The 24847-nt window shown below is 36.8% G+C and overlaps 1 protein-coding gene across 1 annotated transcript in view; it reads left to right on the top strand.

Annotated features, from left to right (window-relative positions):
• LOC119188927 (potassium voltage-gated channel protein Shaw-like) overlaps positions 1-24800 on the top strand; it is a 63381-nt gene extending 38581 nt beyond the window's left edge. Inside the window, exons 2-5 of the mRNA XM_037437183.1 lie at positions 9042-9090; positions 19608-19756; positions 20532-20742; positions 24656-24800. Of these exons, the coding sequence (XP_037293080.1) occupies positions 20534-20742; positions 24656-24800 (354 nt within the window). The 5' untranslated portion in view covers positions 9042-9090; positions 19608-19756; positions 20532-20533. The remainder of the gene's footprint in view (positions 1-9041; positions 9091-19607; positions 19757-20531; positions 20743-24655) is intronic.
• Positions 24801-24847: the final 47 nt, after the last annotated feature.

Raw genomic sequence — 24847 nt, 5'->3', positions numbered from 1 at the left:
GGTGTGTGAAGTCTACCAATCCGCACTAGGCCAGCGTGGTGGACTAAGGCCTAATCCCTCTCAGTAGTAGAGAAGGCCCGTGCTTAGCAGTGGGTAAGTATATAATACAGGGCTGATGTTATTATTATTATTACATAAATTACGAAAGGAAAGCCGGCAGGTATCCGGTTGTATGGACTTCGCCACTGGTAATTTGAATCCTCACTAGTACGACTCATGTAAATTCCCCGTTAGCGAATGCATTGCTACGCCGCGTAGTGAGACGTAGAATGGGTGCGGAATACGTTGTGTGGCCGTTTTGAGAGATTCTCATTCGAGCGAACCGCGTAGCCTCTGCGGTGCGACGTAGCGATACGTAAAATGGCTACAAAGGGATACGACGTTTGGCCGTTTTCAGAATTATTAGGGTGGATTAAGTTGAGATATTAATGTAGGGATGAATGAAATGCAGGGGAAGGCGTGGGTTATGTTGATATTGTTTTGCCTATTCTTTATCAAGTCTATACTATTATATAAAGGTAAAGGAAAGGTTTACTTGATCGCGAAAATCTCAGGAACTATTTGATTGACTTGAAAATTATTTTAGTGTTTGATAACCTATTTATAGAGGAAAGCTATAGGCTATATCACATCGTGCTATGATCAATATAAGCACAGCGTTAATGAAAAATGTTACAATAACACGGAAAATACAATATAATTTATGCAGTATTTTATGTAATAGTTAAACTTATTTTATTTTAATTTTTTAGTAGAAGTGCTATAGGTAAAGCTTTAGGTAGCCGATTTTGTTTTTTAGTTAGTGAAGTTTTTATTCTAAATTCAATGCAAGATACATTTGTCGAATTGACTATAATCTATGTAGCTAGTGTTGAAATCTTTTCATTGAATTGTGTGGCCATTGAATTCATTGTTTGGCCTACTTTATTATCTCGGGGCTTATCGACTTCGAATACCAGTATCATCTGATTGATCTGAGTGGTATTAGTTGTTGATAAGTATTCAATAACTCAGTGTCTATTTAAATTTAATTTAAAATATCCGTAGCTATATAAGTGGTCTTGAGTGTTATTCAGAAATAATAATAATTATTCTTATAATTTTTTTTTGACGTATCATAAGTGCAACTACGTGAAAAATAAAGTATTTTATTATAAATGAAAATATTTTAATCTACACTAATATATAAAGCTAAAGAGTTTGTTTGTTTTAACGCGCTAATCAGAGGAAATACTGGTTAGATTTGAATAATTATTTTACTATTAGATAGCTCATTTATCGAGAAAGGCTCTTGGCTATATAACATCACGCTATGACCAATAGGAGCCTCGTTATAATAAAAAAATGTCGCAATTAACGGGGAAAATTTATTCGTTTTGGGAGCTTCCGTTGTGTGTGTTGCGTAAACGATTAAAGTTACGCAACAATCACGTACGACGGAATTGTTCCTCTTAAAAAGTTATAAAAAAATATTATATAGGTAACATACTCCTCCGCTGCATCTATTCGCCTTCTTGAACGCGATAAACTAAAAAACCCACCAACGGATAAAAAAAAAAATATTTTGCACTACCCGGGATTTGATCCCGTAACCTCAGAGCGTCGTCGTACCAAGCACGCAAATCAAGTAAATCACAATCATCGTTTCCAAATATTGTTAATCAAATAAACAGTAAAAAATAATTTTAATTTAATCATTATTTATTACATTTTATACACCTCAATATAATATTAAGTCACAATTTCTTTAATGTTATATCACCATCAAACGTAATACAACAATACCGACATGAAACAATTCCAACAAAAAGATTTCTGATAAAATATTTTCACAGCAAATGGAGCCAATCATAATTGTAAACTACAATCTGTCATTTATTCAACGCAAATGGCGGGCAAGCAAACAGGCAACGTGTTACTTTGTTTCATCAATTTCTAAACACGTCAATCATTGGATTGTTTTCTGGTAAAACGGAACGTAACGCAAATATATCTACGATAAGAAAAAAACTCTGTAGTGGATGACAGTCCAGCAGTGCGGCAGTGTATAAAACAACATACATACATACATAACATCACGCATTTATCCCCGAAGGGGTATGCAGAGGCGCAACTAGGGCACCCACTTTTCGCCAAGTATGTTCCGTCCCATGATGTGATGGGGGGCGAGCCTATCGCCATATCGGGCACAAATTCCAGACTCCGGGCTGATCCTGAGCAGAAAAAGCCAAATATCACTTTGCCCGACCCGGGATTCGAACCCAGGACCTCAGAGCGCTATTATACCGGTCATGCAATATAACTACGCCACCGAGGCAGTATAAAACAAGACTGCTATTAATATTATTGAAACTTACGCGAGACATATTAAATTAGTCGAAAGCAACCCGATTTTACTCCCGTGCCTACTTAGTCGGAATCGGCGACCAATTTCGATCACTATGATCAGTGATCGAGAGGCCTCCGCGACACGACGTCCTCTTAGCACTCGCCCTTGAGGATGACTTAATAGGTCGAAACTGGTCGGCGATTTCGACTAAGTAGACTCGTGAGTAGAACCAGGTTGCTTTCGACTAAGGGCTGCTATCATTGTTATTAATATTAAGATTGATTGTGAAGTAACTTCTGATACTACCAAAAGTATAATCAAAAATGTTTTACTAATGGAAATACGATATTCCAAGAGCTTGTTTGGATGCTTTATCATAAATAAAAGGAATGGAGAAAGGAAGGGAAGGCCTTAGGGGCTTCAATAGACCAGGGTTTTGAAACCTAGTTTGTTTAACATTATTTATGAAATAATATAAATATGCCTGTAAATGTACGGCTGGCCTTCGCTATTCGGGCCCTTCTTTTCTGGCCAAGTTTTTTTTTTGATCTCATCTATATTTTGTTTGGCATTCTCAAGGGTTATTTATGTACCTGTATAATTTCGTCGTGTGCTATTGGTTCGCCATCGCTGTGCTAGACGGACTATAAGCAACAAGAAAACTTTTACTTTTCAATAACACCACGGTAAAGCCAACCGACTTATGTAGTCAAGCCGTATTCAGTTCTGTTAGTAAAATGTTGAAAAAAGTAATACTTTAGCAATCATTGAAATTATATTCAGTAATTTTCTATCTGCCCTCAGATATTACCACGTAAAATGTAGAACAAAGTCGTAATTTCCTAGTCCCATACAATTTGCAACTCCCTTCAATTACCAACAATTTCATAGAAATCCAACATTATAAAATGTGCCACATTACATGAAACAGAAAAGTGTTGGTTTGCTGCACGCACCTGTATCAGGGGGTTGGTGTCACGGTTGCCATGACAACGGCCTGTAAACAACCCCCTCCAACCCCCAAGTTTGTACCGCCAAGGTGAAGAATTTTCAAGTTTTATACCTCGATAATAGTTGTTACGAAGATGCTACTATTCCTATTGATTATTTTTTATTGACTGGTGACTTCACCCCACGAATATTGTGGCTATCTGCTTTGTGTTTGTTCTAAAAACTTTGGTCGTAAAAGTCGTCGAAATATTTAGGGGCCGCAATAGTCAAGGTAAGTTTTAAAATAAGATTACGCCTTTCTTTGAAACAAAAAATGTAGACCGGCATAATTGTTACGACTGCCCAAAGATTACCGACCACCGTCCCTCACTGACCATCAAATATCACTCTGATATATCCGATTAAACAAATGTCACACATATACAGTCTTACTTATAAACTTGGTTTAGCGTTAAGAGGTGATTAAGAGTTGCTTAAATAGCTGTCAAAAACATCACAGGTTTCCTACTTTGAACCTTATTAAGAGGCAAGATGGCGGGTTTTGACTTACAGCTGATTGAGTAAATTTCTGTTTTAACTAAGCATAACTTTGCGAAATTTTTATCAGTAAGATTCCCGAAAATGTAACAAGATAATACAAATTCGTTAATTTAGAAACTAACAGTACTGTTAACACACGCGATCCTAGAATAAAAAATCCCAAAAAATCCAAATATAACATGAAAGACCGACTTATAATACAATTCTTATTCATGATATCAACTTTCAAAAATATCCAAATATAGAAACGTTGTAAGTTTTCATCGCTGATTCCCCTCGAGATAGTATCGTACGTGTTTTACATGTTGTTATTTTAAAAAGAATCTCGTAGATTCTAGGTATGAGATAACAAAGCTACCTAGGGAAGTGTATCAGCTAGCCATTTTTATGAAAAATGAAAAACGGCAAAATGTCCTTACTGCACCTGATGGTATGCAAAGTAGAGTCCATATAGATTGTCGACTGACGAGAGATGATTATCCCTCGTCGTCACCAGTAGACACTATTATGCCGGCCCGTTTTAAAACCCGATATATTATACAGGTTATTAATAATACGACACATTTACGTTACCCACTATGGCGGGTTTTACTTCTTAAGTAACGTGGTCGCTATCGGATAAAAGCATCCTATCACTAGCGTAAAAAATATTCGTTATAGTTTGCGGACTAGATACCAAATATAATGCCTGCCTACCACTCCAACACTTTTATTACATTTATTCTGGATGATTTAAGGTGATGTACACAAAGTTAAACAAGTCAATAAGACTGTTGGCATCCCAAATTGCACCATTCAAACTCCAGATTCTTTACCTTAAAACTCTGTACAACACTCATAGTTTCTCTAAGTTGGGCTATATTCATGATTAATTTATTCCATCAAGTGACCCAGATACCAACTTACTACGAATATATTTCTGCGAAGCTTAACAACTCCACCCATGAGTAATATGAAAACAATAGAACGAAACGCAAAACTTTAATCAGATTAAGCGGCCCACAGAAAAACGTAGCATAATAGCGGTCACAACGTTTTGTTTCGGCTTTGACGGGGCTAATCTAAAAATACATCGACGCGGCCCTACCACACCCTGACCCACTCATTATTAATTTACTCTAAGTTGGTTCATTCATTTTGGGTTTTCAAAGCCTGTTTTACATAAGCTTGTGTTCGTAAAGCAGTAGGTACATGTTATCTAATTGGTGGACGCCTAACAAAACCATTTTGTAATTTATATTTCGTATGGTAATCTTATGTCGTACGATATTTTGGTAGGCAAGCCTGCTGACATTTTAACACATACACATCAGTCCTCTGTCTATGAAGAGGCAGACAGAGGTGCAACTAGCAGTGGCGAAGCATCCATACAATCAGATTCCTACCGGCTTCCCTTTTAGGTTTATTCGCGTTTTTACTAATATTTGTTTCCTATCAATTGGCCACAATATGTTACTAAGGAAATTTTTTGCCACGGGTTACCTTTTGAAAAATTTACCCTTCCCCATTGGCAACTAGGGCACTCACTTCTGCCATTTGTATTCCGTTCCATGGGGGCGATCCTATCGGCATATCTGGTACAAATTCCAGACTCCAAGCTGATACTGAATAGGAAAACCCAATACCCTTAGCCATTTTAAGTCTATCCAAGAAAAGTTTATCATCAAGCAAGAGAGCAGCTTATGTAAAAACTATAAAAATATTTCCTTTGTACTATTAGAACTCAATGAAGATATCATGCAAAAACTCGCGCACCCAGTTCACAATAAGATCAAACTCTTTATAACTTATCCCTAGCTCTTAGTTCTTGACGGAATCTTTAATTAAAGCATTCCAAGATATTGGCCTGATACCAAAGATTGATCAAATTGTTCAGCTGAGATTACAGCGCTGTATACCTTCTAGATATATCTCTTTGTACATAAACTGCCTATGATGAAATGGTATTGAGGGAATGCAAGTGTTATAATATTAGCATCTGGATATAAAGGACTGAACATGATAAAAATTCGCATTATTGATGATTCCATTGAAATAACATGAGAGAGCAGAGCCATAAACATCGTATAGCGAGAATATTCCAAGTCTACCGCAATTAAACCACTATCAGCTTACAATATAATTATTTTGAGTGATTTTTTTAGCTGTTAGAAATTATGAGCTTTCAAGCTTCAATGATTTTCTTGAAGTTGACAATGAACTATTTTTTTTAATATGCAGTACACACACACTTAGGCTTTGCATCCCCGTATAGAGGCGCAACTGGTTCCTCCACTTTTCGCCGTGTTCTGTCCCATGATGATATAGGAGGCGAGCGTATTGCTACACACACACAACATCACGCATTTTATCCCCGAAGGGGTATGCAGAGGCGCAACCATGGCACCCACTTTTCGCCAAATGTGTTCCGTCCCATGATGTAATAGGGGGCGAGCCTATCGCCATATCGGGCACAAATTACAGCGGGCGCAATTCTGACTTCTGGCTGATACTGAGACAAAAAGCCCTTTTGCCCAACCTTGGCATCCAACTCGACACCTCAGAATGAAAATCCTACCATTACGTCACAGAAATAACAAATATTTTATATTTACGATAACACCCCACCATAAAATGAACATTACATTTCCTCTTCTCATATAAACATATGTTTTAAATTGATCTAAGTTAATAAACAGTATGAAGACATGCAATATGTAACAAAATGAAAATATACAGCCCGTTTGGATTCTAATATGGCATGGGAATAGCCTTTGAAATTGCAAGCGGTCTACCAGCTAGGTATATTGTGCTTGATGCGTAATTAAACACCCAAGTTTCATACCTTTTTTGGATCAGCGCCAAAATTGTAACGCTTTCGTAGTTTTCGTATGGACGCTTGTTGCTCGAGTTAATATCTATTTAATGCGTTTTGAATCAGCAGCCTCAACAGCTCGATTAAGGTTTACATGTTCAAGTCATGCTTGAGATAGTAAGTGAAATTGGGTTATCGTCATATTTTTTTTAAATATCGTCGATGAGACGCAAGAGCGTCGCCAGCCGATGGCCCCAGGAGGGGGGGGGGGGGCAATTTGATATGCAGAATGAGAAAAGTATGAATTGTAGGTAAAGTCGAGAGCACACGTTCCTCCCGACTCCCCCTCTCCCGCTTTAACAATAACATAGAGCAGAGCGTAATTGAGCATACGGAATATTAGGAATGGAATTGGTGAATTACACCGAGCAAGACTTACGACTTTGGTTGCTTTATATTTGGCAACTTTTTAGAATCTCTAGGGGGGTAGCCGCCCCCCCCCCCGGCGACGCCCTTGATGAGAAGTCTCCTACTCTCATGAAAATTAGAAATGTATACCCCTAGGTAACTAGGCTAAGATCATACTTGGGTCTTCATGGTACTAGTGCGAAGATGCTTGTTAGTTTTTATATCACTGTAAATTTTGTCTTACGATATAATTTTGCATTTCATGTCAAAATAAGCAGACCACCGCCCGAAACTTTAAATTAAAAGCAGTATTTGCCACATTAATAACCAAAACTAACTAACGAACCCTTTCGATATCCATAGATCAGAATGAATTATGTAACCATAATAAGTCGTCGGCAAGCATGTTAGACAACCTTTATTCTACACAGACACTCACGCCTTTTATAAATAAAGGGCTAGGCAGAGGTGCACTTTTAAATTCCAGACCGGGCTGATACTGAGTAGAAAAATCCAATATATTTATTTACTTCGCCCGACTCACGGATCGAACCTGAGACCTACAGCACAGCAGTCGTATTTTCTCGATCGATTAGAGAATAGGGAATGAGAAGGGTCATTTTGACCGTTAGTTGTATATGATAATCAAACCCAAACCCTCTGTATACTATGCTATATTACTCCAAAATCCCACATCCATGCAATATTATAAAACAAAGTCCCCTTTTCTCTATGTCTGTATGTTATCGATTTTCTCAAAATCTACTGAATGGATTTTATGAAATTTAGTATGGAGATAATTTAAGGCTCTGGGAAGGTTATAGGTTACTTTCTATCCCGGAAAACTTCACGTGGGCGAAGCCGCGTTCAAAACCTAGTTCAAAATAAAATAACAGGCATTCTGTGCACGCCCAACAATTTCGGGGTGAAGGTCGGTTTTGGTATTAGCTTCATCGTCACCTCTTACGTCATCGGTGCGCGACGATCGTTCATTCTGTTTGCTTTTTTTACAACCGCCATATTCCTTGTGTTCAATATTTGTATAGGGATATTAGTCTTATATAAGTTAATAAGAAAGGGTTTCTAATCAGCTTACATAGTTTCTGAGTGTGACAACTGATAAAATATGAAGTAAAGTGGAAATCCTTCTATTCCAATTGGGAGGCAAAGTTATCGAGTTGAATCTAGTAAAATTTTGTCTTCTATTAATAAAAAACGAGACATTTCTCTCCCTTCGATTAAAAATAAATATTTATTTATTATATTACACCATGTCAGTTATAGTACTTATACGATGTTATATAGACAAGAAGGGTTAATAATTAATCTTAAAAGTTGGTGTCAATACATCGCACCCTTAAAACTAAGGTGGCTAACTCAAAAAAAGACGATTTGTGGGAAACTATTAAAAAAGATTTGAAAACAATAAAGGAGGCAGTGAATTGGGCGGTCATCGAAAGTAAGAATCTCTGTTTCTATTCTATAATTTTATCTTGTCATCATAGGGTTATAGAGCATGCTTTAGAAGATAGTTTTTTAATAGAATCAGAAAATAGATAAATTTTGAGTTAGGCCATTTTAGATCTAATGGTGCGATATATTTTAACTAGCGACCCGCCCCGGCTTCGCACGGGTGCAATGCTGTTACTAAATACACTACAGAAAAACTGTAAACGTTGTATATAAAAACGTAGCGGCCCGCTCTGGCTTCGCACGGGTATAACAAACAAAATAACAGTATTTCTCCACTATTTAATGGATGTTATTATACATATAAACCTTCCTCTTGAATCACTCTATCTATTAAAAAAAACCGCATCAAAATCCGTTGCGTAGTTTTAAAGATTTAAGCATACATAGGGACAGAGAAAGCGACTTTGTTTTATACTATGTAGTGATATCACTGCATCAGACTTACCTAATACAAGTTATTATTTAAATTATTACTTTAAACAAGTCTAGTTCCTAGGAGTCTACCTTTGTTTTTTTTCTCGTCTAATTAAAGCCGTTTCCTTTCAGACATTGCCTGGAGCACCCCCTGAGGGGCGCGTATCCCAAAAATAATCACGTAAGTGAATTTATTATTAACGCACGGGTCTGTCGCCAAAATGGCTGCGGGTTTTTGGCAAAAGCTTTTAAAATAATTGCCCCGAAAAATATACGGTTCTGTTACCTCGTAATAATGTATTTGGGTTAAACCAGTGAGGTCTAAGGTTCGATTCCTAGTAGCCGCAATGTTTGACTATTTCTTTAATCGTAAAGTCTTCCCGATATTGTCCGATATAGAGGAACACAAATACATAATTGATACTAACAGGCTACTTGTATTTCTGCCTACCCTCCAAATATAAAGGCAGAACTGTGTATATCACAGCAAATCTACTGCGCTGCGAATCGCATATATAACTTGAAAATATAGCCTGTTGGGAATAAAAATATAAACTTTTCAAATAATATACAAATATGATAATTCAGGTCCCCACCGCGCCGCTGAATCCTGGTACGCAAACCAAAAAATAAAATTTACAAAGTAGAAAACAAATATATTACATCACTGTTTCTCTACGGGCCTATTTCTTTCTTCGTGCTTTTGAACAGCTGGCGAGAGAGTTTTTTATGTCATTTCACAGGGACGGACTTTGGTTTTTAACGGGGTCTTAATAACCCCCCTAACACTTTTGAGACTTGTATATTATTTTTGCAAGCAGTGTATAGGTTATCGAGAATATAATGTGCTCGTTAAATTGAGGTCGCGGATGTCAATAGATCCCAGTTTCTTATTCTGTTAATATTTATTAAGCAATAATTTTACAATAATTCATTTTATTGTAAGTATCTTAATGATTCATGTATAGTATACAACTATATCCTGAATGTAAACCTGAGCTAGTCGACACGTCAGCCGAACAGTCATTATTAGTATTGTTTAATTTAGACTTGATTATCAATATAATTAGATATAAGTGTTTTGACTAAGTATTGTAAACTTTCATGAAATTATTTAATCAACCGATTTATTCAAAAATGGAATTGCCCCCCATCCCAAAATCCTACGCCGTCCCACCGCTCTAGGGAATAGTGTAAGCAAAACGAAAAATAATATTTCTCCCCAGACAACCGTGGAAAATATTTTGTTAAGGTTGATATCTTTTACGTATTTATAAACTGTATCTACCCTTTATATTGAACTCGTGTTGGTACATGAATATATCAATTTGAGGTTGGAATGGAGGCCGAAATAATATACTTTTCTAGCCACTAAGCGGCTTAACTATGCTCCTGGCATAGACCATATTCATGAATGAAGGGAGATGGTAATGTATGTTTTTTAGTGTTTTAGTAATCATTAAAAACAATATAAATAAAACACAATACAAATCATTCTTACACGTTGAATTATTGTGCCCACTTTTTGCTGTATATATTCCGTTCCATAATGTGATAGCGGACGTAACTATCGCCATTTTGGGCATATATTCCAAACTCCTAGCTGATACTGAGAAAAACTCAATAACATTGACCGACCCGGGGTGCGAACCCAAAGCTTCGGCATTGCAGTCGTACCGTAATACAACTATGCTACCGAGAAAATAGTAACCATGTGTGGTTGAAATTTAAATTCCTCAGGAAATTCAGTTCTAAAATTATATTTTTGCTCTCCTGCCATGAAGGATCACTGAATTTCATGGTTGCAGATAGGTACAGGTACTACGTTTTCGGATAGTTACTCCATCAGTACTAACGATTAAAATGAAACTATATTTCGGATTTTATCCCGGTTTTTATATTTTAATCTTCCGCCGACTTTTCGAAGACTTTACAGCCTTCATAGTCACAATGGGGGACGGAGTAGGAGGCAAAGTCTTCAAAACGTGAGCAGAAAATTAAAATATAAAAACCACGATAATTTCCGAAAAATTGTTTAATTTTAATGTCTAAAATTCGCATAAACATAAAAAATCATAATGCAAACCAGTACTAACCATGTAAGAAATTTCTTAAGTAGATAATCTTTGTTCCATACTTTTATATAAGTGTATTTAGATAATGTTAGCAATAATAGTTTAGAGACAAAAATATGTTCGATGTATATGTTCCAATTTTACTTTTCTAACTTTTTTATCAATTGGAAATTTAATGAGAACATGACATATGCATGAGTATATTTCTGACTGGATATATGATTTTACCACTATGGCGAATTGCCTTAAAGCTATAGTAGTGGCTTTAGGACATGTAAAATTACTTCTTATTGATATTTACTTTGTTCGAAACTTACCCGTCATTATTTTACATTTACGGGTATTTTAATGTACTTTATTTTACATTTCGAGTAACTTATTCTAGTGTTAGTAATAAATAATAAATGATAAATTTCCAAATTATTCTGTATTAAAAAACAATATACTTCAATTAATTCCCCTTTATGTTGACACTTTTGGTATTATTTAGTGTCGTTTGTAACTTGGCATTTTGCCAGAGGAATCTAGCGCCGTTCCTACTACTCCATAGAGGGCCACCGCGAGGTTTTACTGGTATGCCGGTGTAGGATGTATATAGCATTAGGCATTCAAATTAGCGATGAGACAAGGCCGGGAGACGCAGCGTAGGCAGCCCCCCCACGAGATGGACCGACGACCTGGTGAGGGTCGCCGGAGTCCGATGGATGAGGGTGGCCCAGAACCGGTCCCTGTGGCGCTCAATGGGGGAGGCCTATGTCCAGCAGTGGACGATTCAAGGGCTGAAATGATTCAACTTGGCTAATACCGCCTGACGATTTCTATCTCACCGAGCAGCTCAACACTGGATAGTATGACAACAATATAGCTTCATTGCCTCTAAAGCTTAACGGTAGTACTAATTCCAATTTCCCCACGAAAACAAAGAAGAATCATTATCTCGAATGTTAAACTTCCTTTGAATTTTGTTAAGATAAAATACCTAACGGAATCCTAATTTAATTAAGCGAAAAGTTCTTTAATTCGTAATACAATTGCCGTTAAGTTAAATAGCAGAATTCTGTAATTACAGAGGCTTTGCGTTGAGATGCTTCTGGAACCTTCTCATTGTTTTTGAAATGGGTATTTCTGTATTTCGCGATATATCTACTAGCTTATAAATCCTATAAATTCCTTTCATAACGGGCAAAAACTCCAATTCTTAAAAATTAAGTCTTCGGACATCTCACTTACTAATAATACCACAGAAAGTTCTTTCTTGACTTGAGATCGTGGTGAGACCCCGTTTAAGCCAGCTTTCAGAAGCGAGAAACAAATACACACATATAACGCGTTTATCCCCAAAGGTGTATGCTGAGGCGCAACCAGGGCACCTACATTTTGCCAAGTATGTTCCGTCCCATGATGTGATAGGGGGCGAGCCTATCGTCATATCGGGCATAAATTCCAGACTCCGGGTTACTTCTCAGCAGGAAAACCCAAATATCACTTTCGAACACTATTCGAACCCAGAATCTCAGAGCGCTGTCGTGTCGCGCATGCAGTACAACTATGTCATCAAGGCAGTCAAATTCTATGCAGAAACAAATACAGCTCTACCATTAATCAAACTCTAAATCTGTCTAAAGTAAAAGTAAGATATAAATCCAGATAATCGTCCTTAAACCTTTCCAATCATTAATTTACAATCAAAACGGATTCCAAACGCCTAGCCATTTAGATTTACATTGACAAATATTGATCGATAGCCCGTTCAAAAGGTTAGCTCGTTCATATAATTGTGGTTCGATCGTTAATCATTCAAATCGAAGCTTTTCACCGGCCGATGACAGGACGAAAATATCGCTGAAAAATATTGAGGTTTTGTTTTTATATTTGGTATTGTTTGGAAAATATGCACCGATTTTATTGTTTAATGGAATTTGGGTCACTTCTTTGTAGATTGTACAGCAACGGTACTCATACGGAATTAATAAATCAATCTTAACTTTGAACTTTGAAGATCTTATACATACATACATAACATCACGCATTTATTCCCGAAGGGTTATACAGAGGCGCAACCAGGGCACCCACTTTTCGCCAAGTATGTTCCGTCCCATGATGTGATAGGGGGCGAGCCTATCACCATATCGGGCACAAATTCTATACTCCGAGCTGATACTGAGCAGAAAAAACCCAAATATCACGTTGCCCGACCCGGGATTCGAACCCAGGACCTCAGAGCGCTATTGTACTGGGCATGCGGGCATGCAATACAACTACGCCACCGAGGCATTAAGATCTCAAATAGACATTAACGCCCGTATTCATAAACGTTACTTATCTAAGGACGGAGCATTGCTGAGATATATTGAACTATTGAATAAACGAAACATAAGCTGTATTTTAAGAGCGTGCTCACAGCTGAGTCATTATTTTCGAATCAACAAACCTTAAATGTCAGAAAGTGTCGCATATTGTGACTTAAGACATCATTTTAGTTGTTGTAATATCTATTTAGTAAATACCGTCTATCTTAAGATGCTCACCTTAATTTTAAAGCGTCTTAGCGACTATCGCACTTCAGAGCAAAACATAATTCCATCGTTAATACGGTCCATACTATGTTTTTATACATTAGAAAGACGAGACGAGCAAACTACTTTGATGGTAAGCAACAACAGCAGCAACAAACCCAGCCCTTAGAATGTCCCGAATAACGCGACTCGTAAGTGCCTTGATTTTGATGTTTGTGATTGATCGAGAGACCAATGCCTCAGTCGCGTGTTAGTGTCTGAACCAATGTCCATAATACCATGTCCTTGTCTTTAATAATAATTATAAATAATATCAGCCCTGTATTATATACTTACCCACTGTTGAGCACGGGCCTCCTCTACTACTGAGAGGGATTAGGCCTTAGTCCACCACGCTGGCCTAGTGCGGATTGGTAGACTTCACACACCTTCGAAATTCCTGTAGAGAACTTCTCAGATGTGCAGGTTTCCTCACGATGTTTTACTTCACCGTTAAAGCGAACGATAAATTCACAAAGAATAAACACATGATTTTAGAAAAGTCAGAGTGTGTGCCCTTGGGATATGAACCTGCGGACATTCGTTTTGGCAGTCCGTTCCACACCCAACTAAGCTATCGCCGCTTATCGTTGTCTTTACCACATTCTAAACACACAGAACTCTATTTTCATTGAACTACGCCTTAATTAATACGCGGCTCGTCTTCCTCAGAAGGGTCAATAAATACTGGCTTCAATGATTCTCAAATTAGAATAAATAGCCAGCTGCTCAGCAATGGAAGTTGACAACGCAATGATAGCTACAAAGACGGACAAGGAAGTTTTGATCCCTTTGAATTAACCAAACGATAAATTTATTACAGAGAAGTAGCACGCAACAGGTATTGGGCATATTTCCAAGAGACCTGGCATTGATTGATGGCCGTCTAGTGCCCGCTGGGCCTTTTTATGTGATTTAAAGGAGGAGCAAGAAACCGATGTTTTAGTAGAGGGGAATTGCAAGTACGTCTAATGGTTAATAAACACCTCTGGCTTTTATAAATAGATATTCGATTTGTTTCTTCGGCATTTTTTTTATTTGTATTGTTATTTATACTATCGCGGCAGTGACCTTGCACCTGAGGGAAGTGAAGTAGGGTCCAATAGAATGTCGATGGACAAGAGATTACCCCTCGCCAGTCGATACAATTATGCCGGCCTATTAGAACTGGATATATACAGGCTGATCCCAGAACCCGACACGCTTACGTGGGCCACTATGACGGGTTTTAACACCTAGTGTACGGTGGAGGCTATCTGGGCGGATATAAATTATATCTTAGCACCAGCAAATTCATTTATATTGCATGCAGCAATTCGTTTATAAATGATGAACGACTTTTCAGATAAGCATGTCATATTTCCTCGTGATATTATCGTTTAATGTTAAAACAATATAGCTTAAAATCAAATCCGTCTCAAAACACAAATTTTCTATAACTTCATCACAAATCTTTGAAGAAACTGAATCCAAAAATCCAAACCAAATCAATCAAATTAATGGTTCTAACTGAAAGCCATCAGCGAACTCTCTCGCAAACCATTAAACAAGTTATAATTAAAATGTTAACCCTATCGGAATCTAATCAAGTGTTCGCGGGACCCCGGGAAACTTAGTTAATCAAGTCCCAAGGGACTCTTGTTTTGGCACTTTTTCGGCTTGTTAGAAAAAGGATGGCGCAGATGTTTACTTTCCGATGGAATTTTGATGATGACACCTACGTTATATACTGGACCATTTTGGAATTACTTTACTAAATTAAAACCATATCTTGTCTTCTTCAAAATAACACTAACAAGTTACTCTTGCTGTATGTGTTAAATAATAAAAGTGTAAGACTCGAACAAAATAAATGTTGATAAAAAGTTATTTTACTTTTACACGTCCTCATGCCAATAAGAGAATTCGTGGCAGCGAAAACATCACACGGAACTAGTCAAAAACATAATCACGCACACGCGATATTCGCACTACACTGTTGTAATTGTATAGCATGCGTAGTTGTTTTGAAGTCTTGGGTTGGTATACTAGGTCGAGTAAAATTATATTGAATTTTTCCTGATCAGTATCAGTTGGGACTCTAGAATTCGTGTCTGATATGACTATAGGCAAGCCCCTATCATATCATGGGAATACGGGCGACGAAAAGTGCCACTGATAGATTTTGGGGCAAAGGTGTGTGTGTATGCGTACCAATTCAAATTCCATAATTATTTCATATGTTTACGCGAATGTTAGACATTAAATTACAACTATTTCGCGAGTTATATATTAGTATTTTCTCCCGACGTTTCGAAGACTTTGCAGCCTTCATGATCTTCGCAGTCCACCCCGAGTCCACGAAGCAGCAACCTTCGAAACGTCGGGAGAATATCATAATATAAAAACCGCGATGAAATCCGAACAATAGATTCTTTAAATGTCAAATTCTATATTTGCAAAACTTCATGTTTCTATAAGAATTCCACTTACCCAGTTTGAAGTTAACGAGACGCATGACAAAGGTACGACAGAGATCACCGAGATGTTATTTGATTGTCGTTTTTTGCGCAGTCCTCTCCGTCTTTTTTGGACATTTCCGTTTTATATTCCCCATACAATATATAACTATTCTTAAATGTGATTAAAGATATATCTATATTTAAATATCGGGCTCTATATCAAGAGGCCTTAACCCAAAAGGGATTAGTAACACATTAATTAATTATCTTATTAACCTAGATGTAAAGTTTATATGTAGAACTATGTTGTTAAGGAAATAATAAAACCTTTATTATATAATACATATTTATATCATTCAAGTATTTGCGATCTATAAAACATTACATATTATAAAACAAATTCCCCCGCTGCTTCTGTCTGCTTAAATGCTATAAACTCAAAAACTACGGAACGGATATCAATGAAGTTTGGTATGGAGATAGTTGAATTACCTTCTCATTCGCTTTATTGTATACGTTATAATCAATTAAGTAGTTTTTTTTGTATTGAAATTTATATATCTGGAAAAAAGAAAATTTTGCATTTATGAAGTATTATAACTATTTGTCTCGAATTGCTTGTCAATAATTATCGGACTTCATAGGCAAGCATATGTCAAAAGTAAAATAACAGGCTGAACGAAGTGTAACCTGTTCGAAACGAATACTTGGCCCAATATATTTATCAAAATCTATTTCATCCAACATCTATCGGGAAAAAAATTAAAATCTACGCATTAATTAATAACTTATAAAGCTTGGAAATTTAGGGGAAAGGTGTCAAATTACAGGAATACTGAAATGTGACGTCACCCATTGCCACTGGCCGTAACGCTGCATGAGTGAGAAAAGGACAGCGCGAAAACACCACGCCCGCACTTTTGCTCACAACATATCCATTATGAATAACTGCTATATTTTTCAGTCAATTTTGATTCTGATTTCACAGAAGAATTACTTTTTCATATTATTTTATTACATTTTAATAATAAAATAAATCAAACACAGGAAACTACCCTATTCTTTAGCACTCGTGATAAGGGTGCAAACACAACTGTTTTACTACACCGCCATCGGACACGAGAGTGCTCAAGACACTTCAGTCGGCAAGGGCGTAAGTAACTAACACGAGAGCGGCTTCCGGTTTTTATTAGTATTCTAGCTTGTTTCGGCCAGTTCAAAGGTAACCGGAAAGGGAAAGCACTATTTCCGCTTTAGATCTCGGTTTGGGGTCAATGTTCGAGGGATTTATTATTTATTTTAGGAAGAAAAGATTTTTTGGCTGATATTTTTGGATAAATTTGAGTCTGATGGTCAAGCAAAATAAAATATCGGAGTATCTCAATGAATAAGGGCCGCATTAATAGATCCAATTCAGTTTCGCTATGAAGTTGGATATCAAGTTTTAAATAAAGGTTAGCATCTTAAGATAGTCTTTACTTAATAAACTCAAAACTAAAGGTAATATTACCTTAAGCTTACAAGCGGCGATAGCCTAGTTGGGTGTGGAACGGACTGCCGAGACGAATGTCCCACGTTCAAATCCCAAGGGCACACACCTCTGACTTTTCTAAAAAAAATCATGTGTGTATTCTTTGTGAATCTATCGTTCGCTTTAACGGTGAAGGAAAACATCGTGAGAAAACCTGCACATCTGAGAAGTTCTCTATAGGAATTTCGAAGGTGTGTGCAGTCTACCAATCCGCACTAGGCCAGCGTGGTGGACTAAGGCCTAATCCCTCTCAATAGTAGAGGAGGCCCGTGCTCAGCAGGGGGCAAGTATATAATACAGGGCTGATATTATTATATTAAGCTTAAATGATATCTTAAGACACAATAATCTATTCAGTTACGCTCTGAAGTGCGCTATCAAGTATTAAATTAAAGTTAGCATCTTAAGATAGTCGCTACTTAATAAACCCATATCAAAATCGTATTTAATTTTATGTTAAGTTAAAATAACAGAATTTGATGGCTGAGTTTTGTTTATTCAACAACACCGACTCAGCCGAAGACAAGCTCTTAAATAACAGCTTAAGCTTGATTTATTAAATAGTTCAATTTATTAAATATTTACGTGAAATTGTACTTAAAAGTGGAATTTGTTTATTTAAACAGATTTTTTAAAATAAATAAATATTTTAACATACCAGTGTAAATTTTTAAATTCTACATTTCTGTAATCCGTTGCAAATCCTCTAGTTATAGAAACGTAAACGCGCAGATAACTATTTTATACAATTTTCTTTTTAAGTATAAATGACGGAACCACTTCTTATAATTCATTTTTCAATATATCAAAGCAACAATTAATTACTATTTATTAATAATCTCAACACTGACCTTTTTTTGTGTATCGGACTCCGCAGTCAACACCAGGGAAAACCTGCAAATGGGATACTGGGAGGGATAATGCAACTGCAGGGTCCTGGAGGAAAGTTGGGGGGATATCTGAGGGAGGAGTTTGGGGTAGAAAAAACCTTCTTAGGATAGGAGGATGAGAGAGGAAATGTTCATGAGCCCTCATAGGCTACAATGTGATTTGGCAACAATGAATGACACACAATAGCACACCGAATGCACGCCCATGTACGGTAGATATTTGTAGAGGCCCTAGGCATAACATAGTCCAGTTTACATCACAGTTGCAATTACACATTGAAGCCTAATAGGTTCCTTTTTCCTTACTTTTCCTCTCCCCCTATCCTCAAAACTCTCCATCTTTCCTCACTCTTCCTTCTACCTTGTCCTACCCAATTCTACACCTCGCTCCTGCAGTCGCAAAACCAAGAGATTCCGGTATGCCGTTCGCAGGCTTCCCCGTATTTTGAATATGTCGCCTTCTTAAAAAAAACTAGTATGTCTTCACAAATTAGTTCAATACTCGCTCTAAATACTGACCCATTTATCGTGACACGGTATATTTCGTCGGAGTTGGCTTTCTGCTACTTAAAGTTTCAAAGTGTTTTAATTAAACCTCCATTATTCATAACTGAGTGAGTTTTTATTTCGCCGGCGGTAAGCGTTTTGCATGCCACTTAGCGTTAAGTAGGTTTTGTGCTAATTTTATGTTATAATAAAACTGAATCGGTGTATGTTCGTAAAAGGTGAAGTATTGGGATTTATAAGTATAAATGAGGTTATGGAAACAGACAGAGAGGTTGTTTAGTTTATTGAATCAAATATGATTATAATTAGTAGTCTAGACACTGAAACAGAATGTTAATAAGTGTAACGGTTAGTTGAAGTCAATGAGGAGTAAGTTCTGAGGTCTAAGTCTGACAGTAAACGAATGCCCAGTAAATAGTGACATCACTATGATGCCACTACTGACGCATCATAATATATCCGCCATTTTTAATAAACGATCCCAATCGCTTTTTTCCGTTTATTTCAAAATCGGACCAATCAGAACAAAGTTTTGTCATGCTTATCACTAAAACCAATATTTTTCCGCAAAAATGCTCCAAACCACCAAATTTTGGTGGTGAATCCACTAAGTTGGCAACACTAATCCTCATATTTATTTGATTTTGGAGATCGCAGTGCCTGGACAACTATTAATGTTTACCCGTTTCCTTTCATTAGGATTGAGTCCATCATCAGAGATGTCCGCGGGCGGGCTGATCGGCGCACTTGAAGACGAGTACATAGAAGTGATGTCGCGCCGGGGACAGAGTCGGTCGCCGTAGTTCAGCCCTGCGTTCTGTTCTGAGACGGGAGTCGGGTGGTTGCAAGTAAGTACTATTGGCTTCTATTATTACTTCTTTATAATCCAGGAATAGGTTCTAGAACTTTGGTTTACAAGAACTCTGCAAGAAGTATTTTGTGATGCGTTAATTTTCATCAGATATCAAACCTCATGTGTTTTTTCGTTACTAGTCCTCTGATCAAGTTAAATTAAAATCTCACTGTCTGTGTTTTCTGTGACATTTTAAGCAAAGCCTTTTACTATCATATTTGATATCATACATTTTTGCCTGAAACTAGATGTTCTGCTAAAATTCGCATACAAATAATCTGGAGCTTCGAAATGGAAATAGTAAAATCTAACAGCGCTGTTTCCGATAATCGTCCTCGAAAATCTCGGATTGAAATGTTCCATCATGTGTCATGAAAATACGCTCTGCGTTCCATAGCTACATACATAGCATCACGCCTTTTTCAGGGGTAAGCAGAGGTGTAACACACATTTTGCCAACTGTTTGTGCCATAAAATAAGGATTAATTGGCTTTTACCATGTGGATAAACTTGTAGCATTTCATATCCTTGTTTTTAATACATTATTAGGCAAATGAATAAGCTGTTCGCCTGATATTCATTGACTACTGCTGTCCGTGGACCTTATAAGGATGTAGCTTGAAGCTATTCTCAAATAAAGTTACTTTCGAGAGATAAATCTCAGCAAAGTGAAAATTACAAGCAAAGTTAAAACTGTGAACAGAAGTAAATATTCTGGAGGTTAACTAAACTAATTTGTAAGAGGACTAAAAAATTACAATTGTGAACAGATATGAATCTACTAAATATGGACGCGGAGAACCGCGTAGTACTGAACGTGGGCGGGATCCGCCACGAGACGTACAAGGCGACCCTGAAGAAGATCCCGGCGACGAGGCTGTCGCGGCTGACGGAGGCGCTCGCCAACTACGACCCGGTGCTGAACGAGTACTTCTTCGACCGGCACCCGGGCGTCTTCGCGCAGGTCCTCAACTACTACAGGTACATGCCCTGGTTAAAAACTGTTGATAAAGATACTCTTAGTTATGAACTCCAATTTAGATATACTAAAGCTTTATAGAATAACTATCCATGTGAATTTAACAAAGTTCGTAGATTTTTTATAGCATACGAAAACGGCCTAGTAAAACTCCAAAAGAACTCCTCCCTTAAAAAAAAAATAAGGGAGTGCGGAAGGTCCTATTATTTTTGTTTGTATTAATATTAAGAACCAATAACTTCATTGCTAACATTTTTAAGTAAAATTATTCATAGCTACTGCTCTGAAGCTAACAAAAAATTCGACAGATTTGAATAGACCTATCTTTCAAGATCTCCATAATTAATATCTTTCTGAACAAAGGCCAAGTCAAGATTCGTATCGCGAAGCCCTACTAATTGCCACTTTAATTCCGTCGAAACTTCTTAAACACCTGCCCAATTTGTATCCATTACAAAAACACATTACTTTCTAAGACGTAAAACTTTGTCTGAAATACCTGATACCCATCCAGAGATAAAGGGTTTCAAAATTCCCTGACCCTAAGAATTTATGCCCAAAGCCGTATCATATATTAAAGCAGGCCCTCGCTGCGGTCAGGGTCCGAGGATCGTAAGGTCCAAAAATTTGCCAAAAACCGCAAAGGTCAAATAACAGAGGTCTTGATGTATACCTGTGCGGTTAGGATAGTAGGTCCTATGCCTTTGATTAAAAATTTTGATTTTATTAATACATTTTGTTTCCGTTTAGCGATACAATTGTGTAAATAGGAGTTTTGAACTCTAAAGTAATTCTATTCATTGCTGTTGTGATGTTTGATAAGGCTGTTAATAAGGCCATTAATACTGTAAATATTTCTTTACAGACCACGTCAACTGAGATGCTTACAGTTCTGCCAGATTTTTACGAATGTATAACCACCTATGTTATGTATGGAATTGGGATTATGTGTATCTAGATTAATTTAGTGTTGAATTTTCAAGTTCTTAATTTACTAACTTCGAGAAGCTGGAAATTTGTTTAATCTAATTTTAATTTAATTTTAAGGTTGAAATGTGTTTTTTCTTTCATTGCTTTAAATGATAAGACGAGCTTGCCGTTCGCCTGATGGCAAGCAATACGATCGCTCATAAACAGTAGAAACACCATCCAACACCTTGTTTTACAAAGTATTATTTAGTATTCCACTACGCTCGCCAGCCTGAGACAGCAGATGTTAAGTCTTATTATGTCCAGTAATTACACTAGCTACAATGTTCTTGAAACAAGAACACAACAGTGACTACTCACTGCTGCTTGTCGGCAGAAATAGATATTGCGCTGATACCTACCTAGGCGGACTCTCACATATAAGAAAACTACACCCAGTATGTACAGTATAGTATTTGGATCGTTTCACTTCAAATTCCGATACAGTCTAGCAATATTACTATTGAATAAAACTGACAAGCCACTTGCCGTACAAGTCATCTAAAATAAAATACAAAGGAAAAAATAATTGTGGGCTATTTATCAAGCCCTCACTTTAATTGGGAAGACAATAGATCTTGTCTTGTAATTAAAGACGGAGCGCTGAAGGGAATGAAATATGACAGATTGGAGAGAAATATTCCTTTGAAAAATATAATGATATCTATTTGGCTTGTCCAGGTTTTTAGGGACAGTCTTACTAATGTTATAAAAGCAAAAAATGTTCTATTTGTGTATGTTTGTAAGAAGTTAATCCGAAAACTACTGTACGAATAAGGATGAAATTTCGCACCCAGATAGACCATGTCTTCCATTAATGTTTAGGCTTTTATCCTGATATTGTTCTCAGTGGTTTTTTATTTATGAGGAAAGCCTTTAAAACTGGCAGCACCCAAAACAAAAACTAGTTATTAAACTAAATAATACAATTAAAGCCAAATTAAATAATAATTCTATTATAAATAATTAAAGCTAACATTCCCGGCTTTTATGCAAGAAACCTGTGCCTTTGAAGTCGTTATAACATGTGCAAAGAATCTTAATTTAGTCGCTATTGTTATGCCATTAAGGACTACATTTATCTTCCCGCGCCTAACCCGACGAGACATTAACTTACGTTTTGACACGTATTAACTGACGCCCGGCTAGCTGTCAACCCTCTTTGGAAATATTGCCGCCGTGGTCTTATGATCTTTGTTATTTTATTCATAACGGAATAACACACAAAGTCTCTTCAATTTACTACAAATATTTCAAGTCATTGTTAATTTTCGCTTGGTTTTACTATGAATACAATATAACTTGTATATTATTACTCTTGCAGTCTCTTTAATGTCTTTCTGTGCTGTTTTGGGGCTTTGTTGTTATTTTATCATCAGTTAAAATACTCATTGATTTACCCTCCTGTTGGAAATATAACATTTTGGTATATATTACATTTATTTTAAACACATTAAACGAACCCGTAATGGAATAGGAAAGCGAAAGTTGATAAATCATTTACAAGGTCATTTTGAGATTATAAATTAAACCAAATACACTTCTTAACCTGTGCATTATACCAGTTGTGAACAACGATACTTTCGCCAAAAATCTTAATATTATTTTTCTGATTTTTTTATCATTTGTTAGTTTAGTGTGAATATGGCGTGTGCGTGAGAATATTTTTAACTGCAAATATGATGTCGCCGCAACGACTTCTCTTAGAGTTGTCGTAGGGGCATTAGGTCGTGTAAAATAAAATTACTTTTAATTATATTTATTTTTTTCCAAATTATCTCTCATTTCACATTTATAGTTCAAAAATCTTATTGTAGTGTAATTTCAAGATGTGGTTTCATCTATTTACGCAATGTCAAAATGACCCTATATACTTAAAGATAATGAAAGCGGCTGAAACCCACGCAGCACTCGCCTACTTAAATTAGACTTTGTATACCTAGACTTAGCTTTAATAATTATAAATTAATAATTCATAGTTAATACAGCTACTAAGCACCCTCACCAACAATCCAACTAGGTGAAGATTACTTTTGACGCTTAGATACATAAAAAAGAAATGGTATCCTATGGTAACTACAAGTAATGGATGCACTTCTGCTTATCAAAATAAACGAAGCCGCAGTAGACATGCAGATCTACCAGTACCTACCAAAACGTATGACCTTTACCAAGATCGAAACACAAAAAAGAACAAGAATCCAAAGTAATAAATTCAGAGGCCCAATTTACCTCAATTTCCCTCCAATCGAAAAAGCGCTCGCGGCTAATTAACGACGCCTATACGATCGATAGCGATAGCGTTCGTATACAGCGAGCCGAATTAATTTCAGTGGTAAGTGGACACAGACGAGGCCAAGACGTTAAATAACGGTTGATTGATTGGCTTGCTTGAATTTGTCAGTAAGGGTTTGCGTTAGAGTGATTAGGGGTGAAGTGACGGCTTATAGCGTTTTAGTTTGAGGTAATAAGATTTAGGTAACCTTAAAACCAGGTTAAATTTGTTTTCAAATAATTAGGAAAGTGAATTTTAAGTCTGCTAATGTTTAGTGATTGTCCACAATTTCTCCTCATACAGACGCTTTGCTTACGAAAATTTTAGCGAGAAATTCTCTAATCACATCTACAGTTACGGTGAAGTAAGTAGCTATGCTGCTGAAATAAGTACACTAAAATCTAGTTGGCTCCAGAATAGCACCAATAACTTTCTATTCGTTTTTGAAAATAAAAGAAAGAATAATCTTTTGTTGTTTGTAAAAGAACAGATGGCGGCAGATTTTTTCCAAAATATCGTAGTCGACTATATGCTACAATATCCCCTTAAAATTTGAACTGTATTTCAACAAAGGCTGTAAAATCTACCTTATCCAGGAAAAACTTCTATGTCATTTCTTACAGATTCTGCATACTAGAGACCAAAAATCAAAATATTTATGTTTTATGCAGGACGGGTAAACTCCATTACCCAACTGATGTGTGCGGCCCGTTGTTCGAGGAGGAGCTAGAGTTCTGGGGGCTGGACGCGAACCAGGTGGAGCCGTGCTGCTGGATGACGTATACGCAGGTAAGACCAAAGATCTTGGATTTCTAGGGTCGGTTGCTAGATATGGTACATCGTAAAGTCTTACCAAATTAACA

Source organism: Manduca sexta, chromosome 10, assembly GCF_014839805.1.
Source record: "Manduca sexta isolate Smith_Timp_Sample1 chromosome 10, JHU_Msex_v1.0, whole genome shotgun sequence".
NCBI classification, from domain to species: Eukaryota; Metazoa; Arthropoda; class Insecta; order Lepidoptera; family Sphingidae; genus Manduca; species Manduca sexta.
Note: the sequence above shows the minus strand (reverse complement) of the source record. Positions and strands in the feature narration are given on the sequence as shown.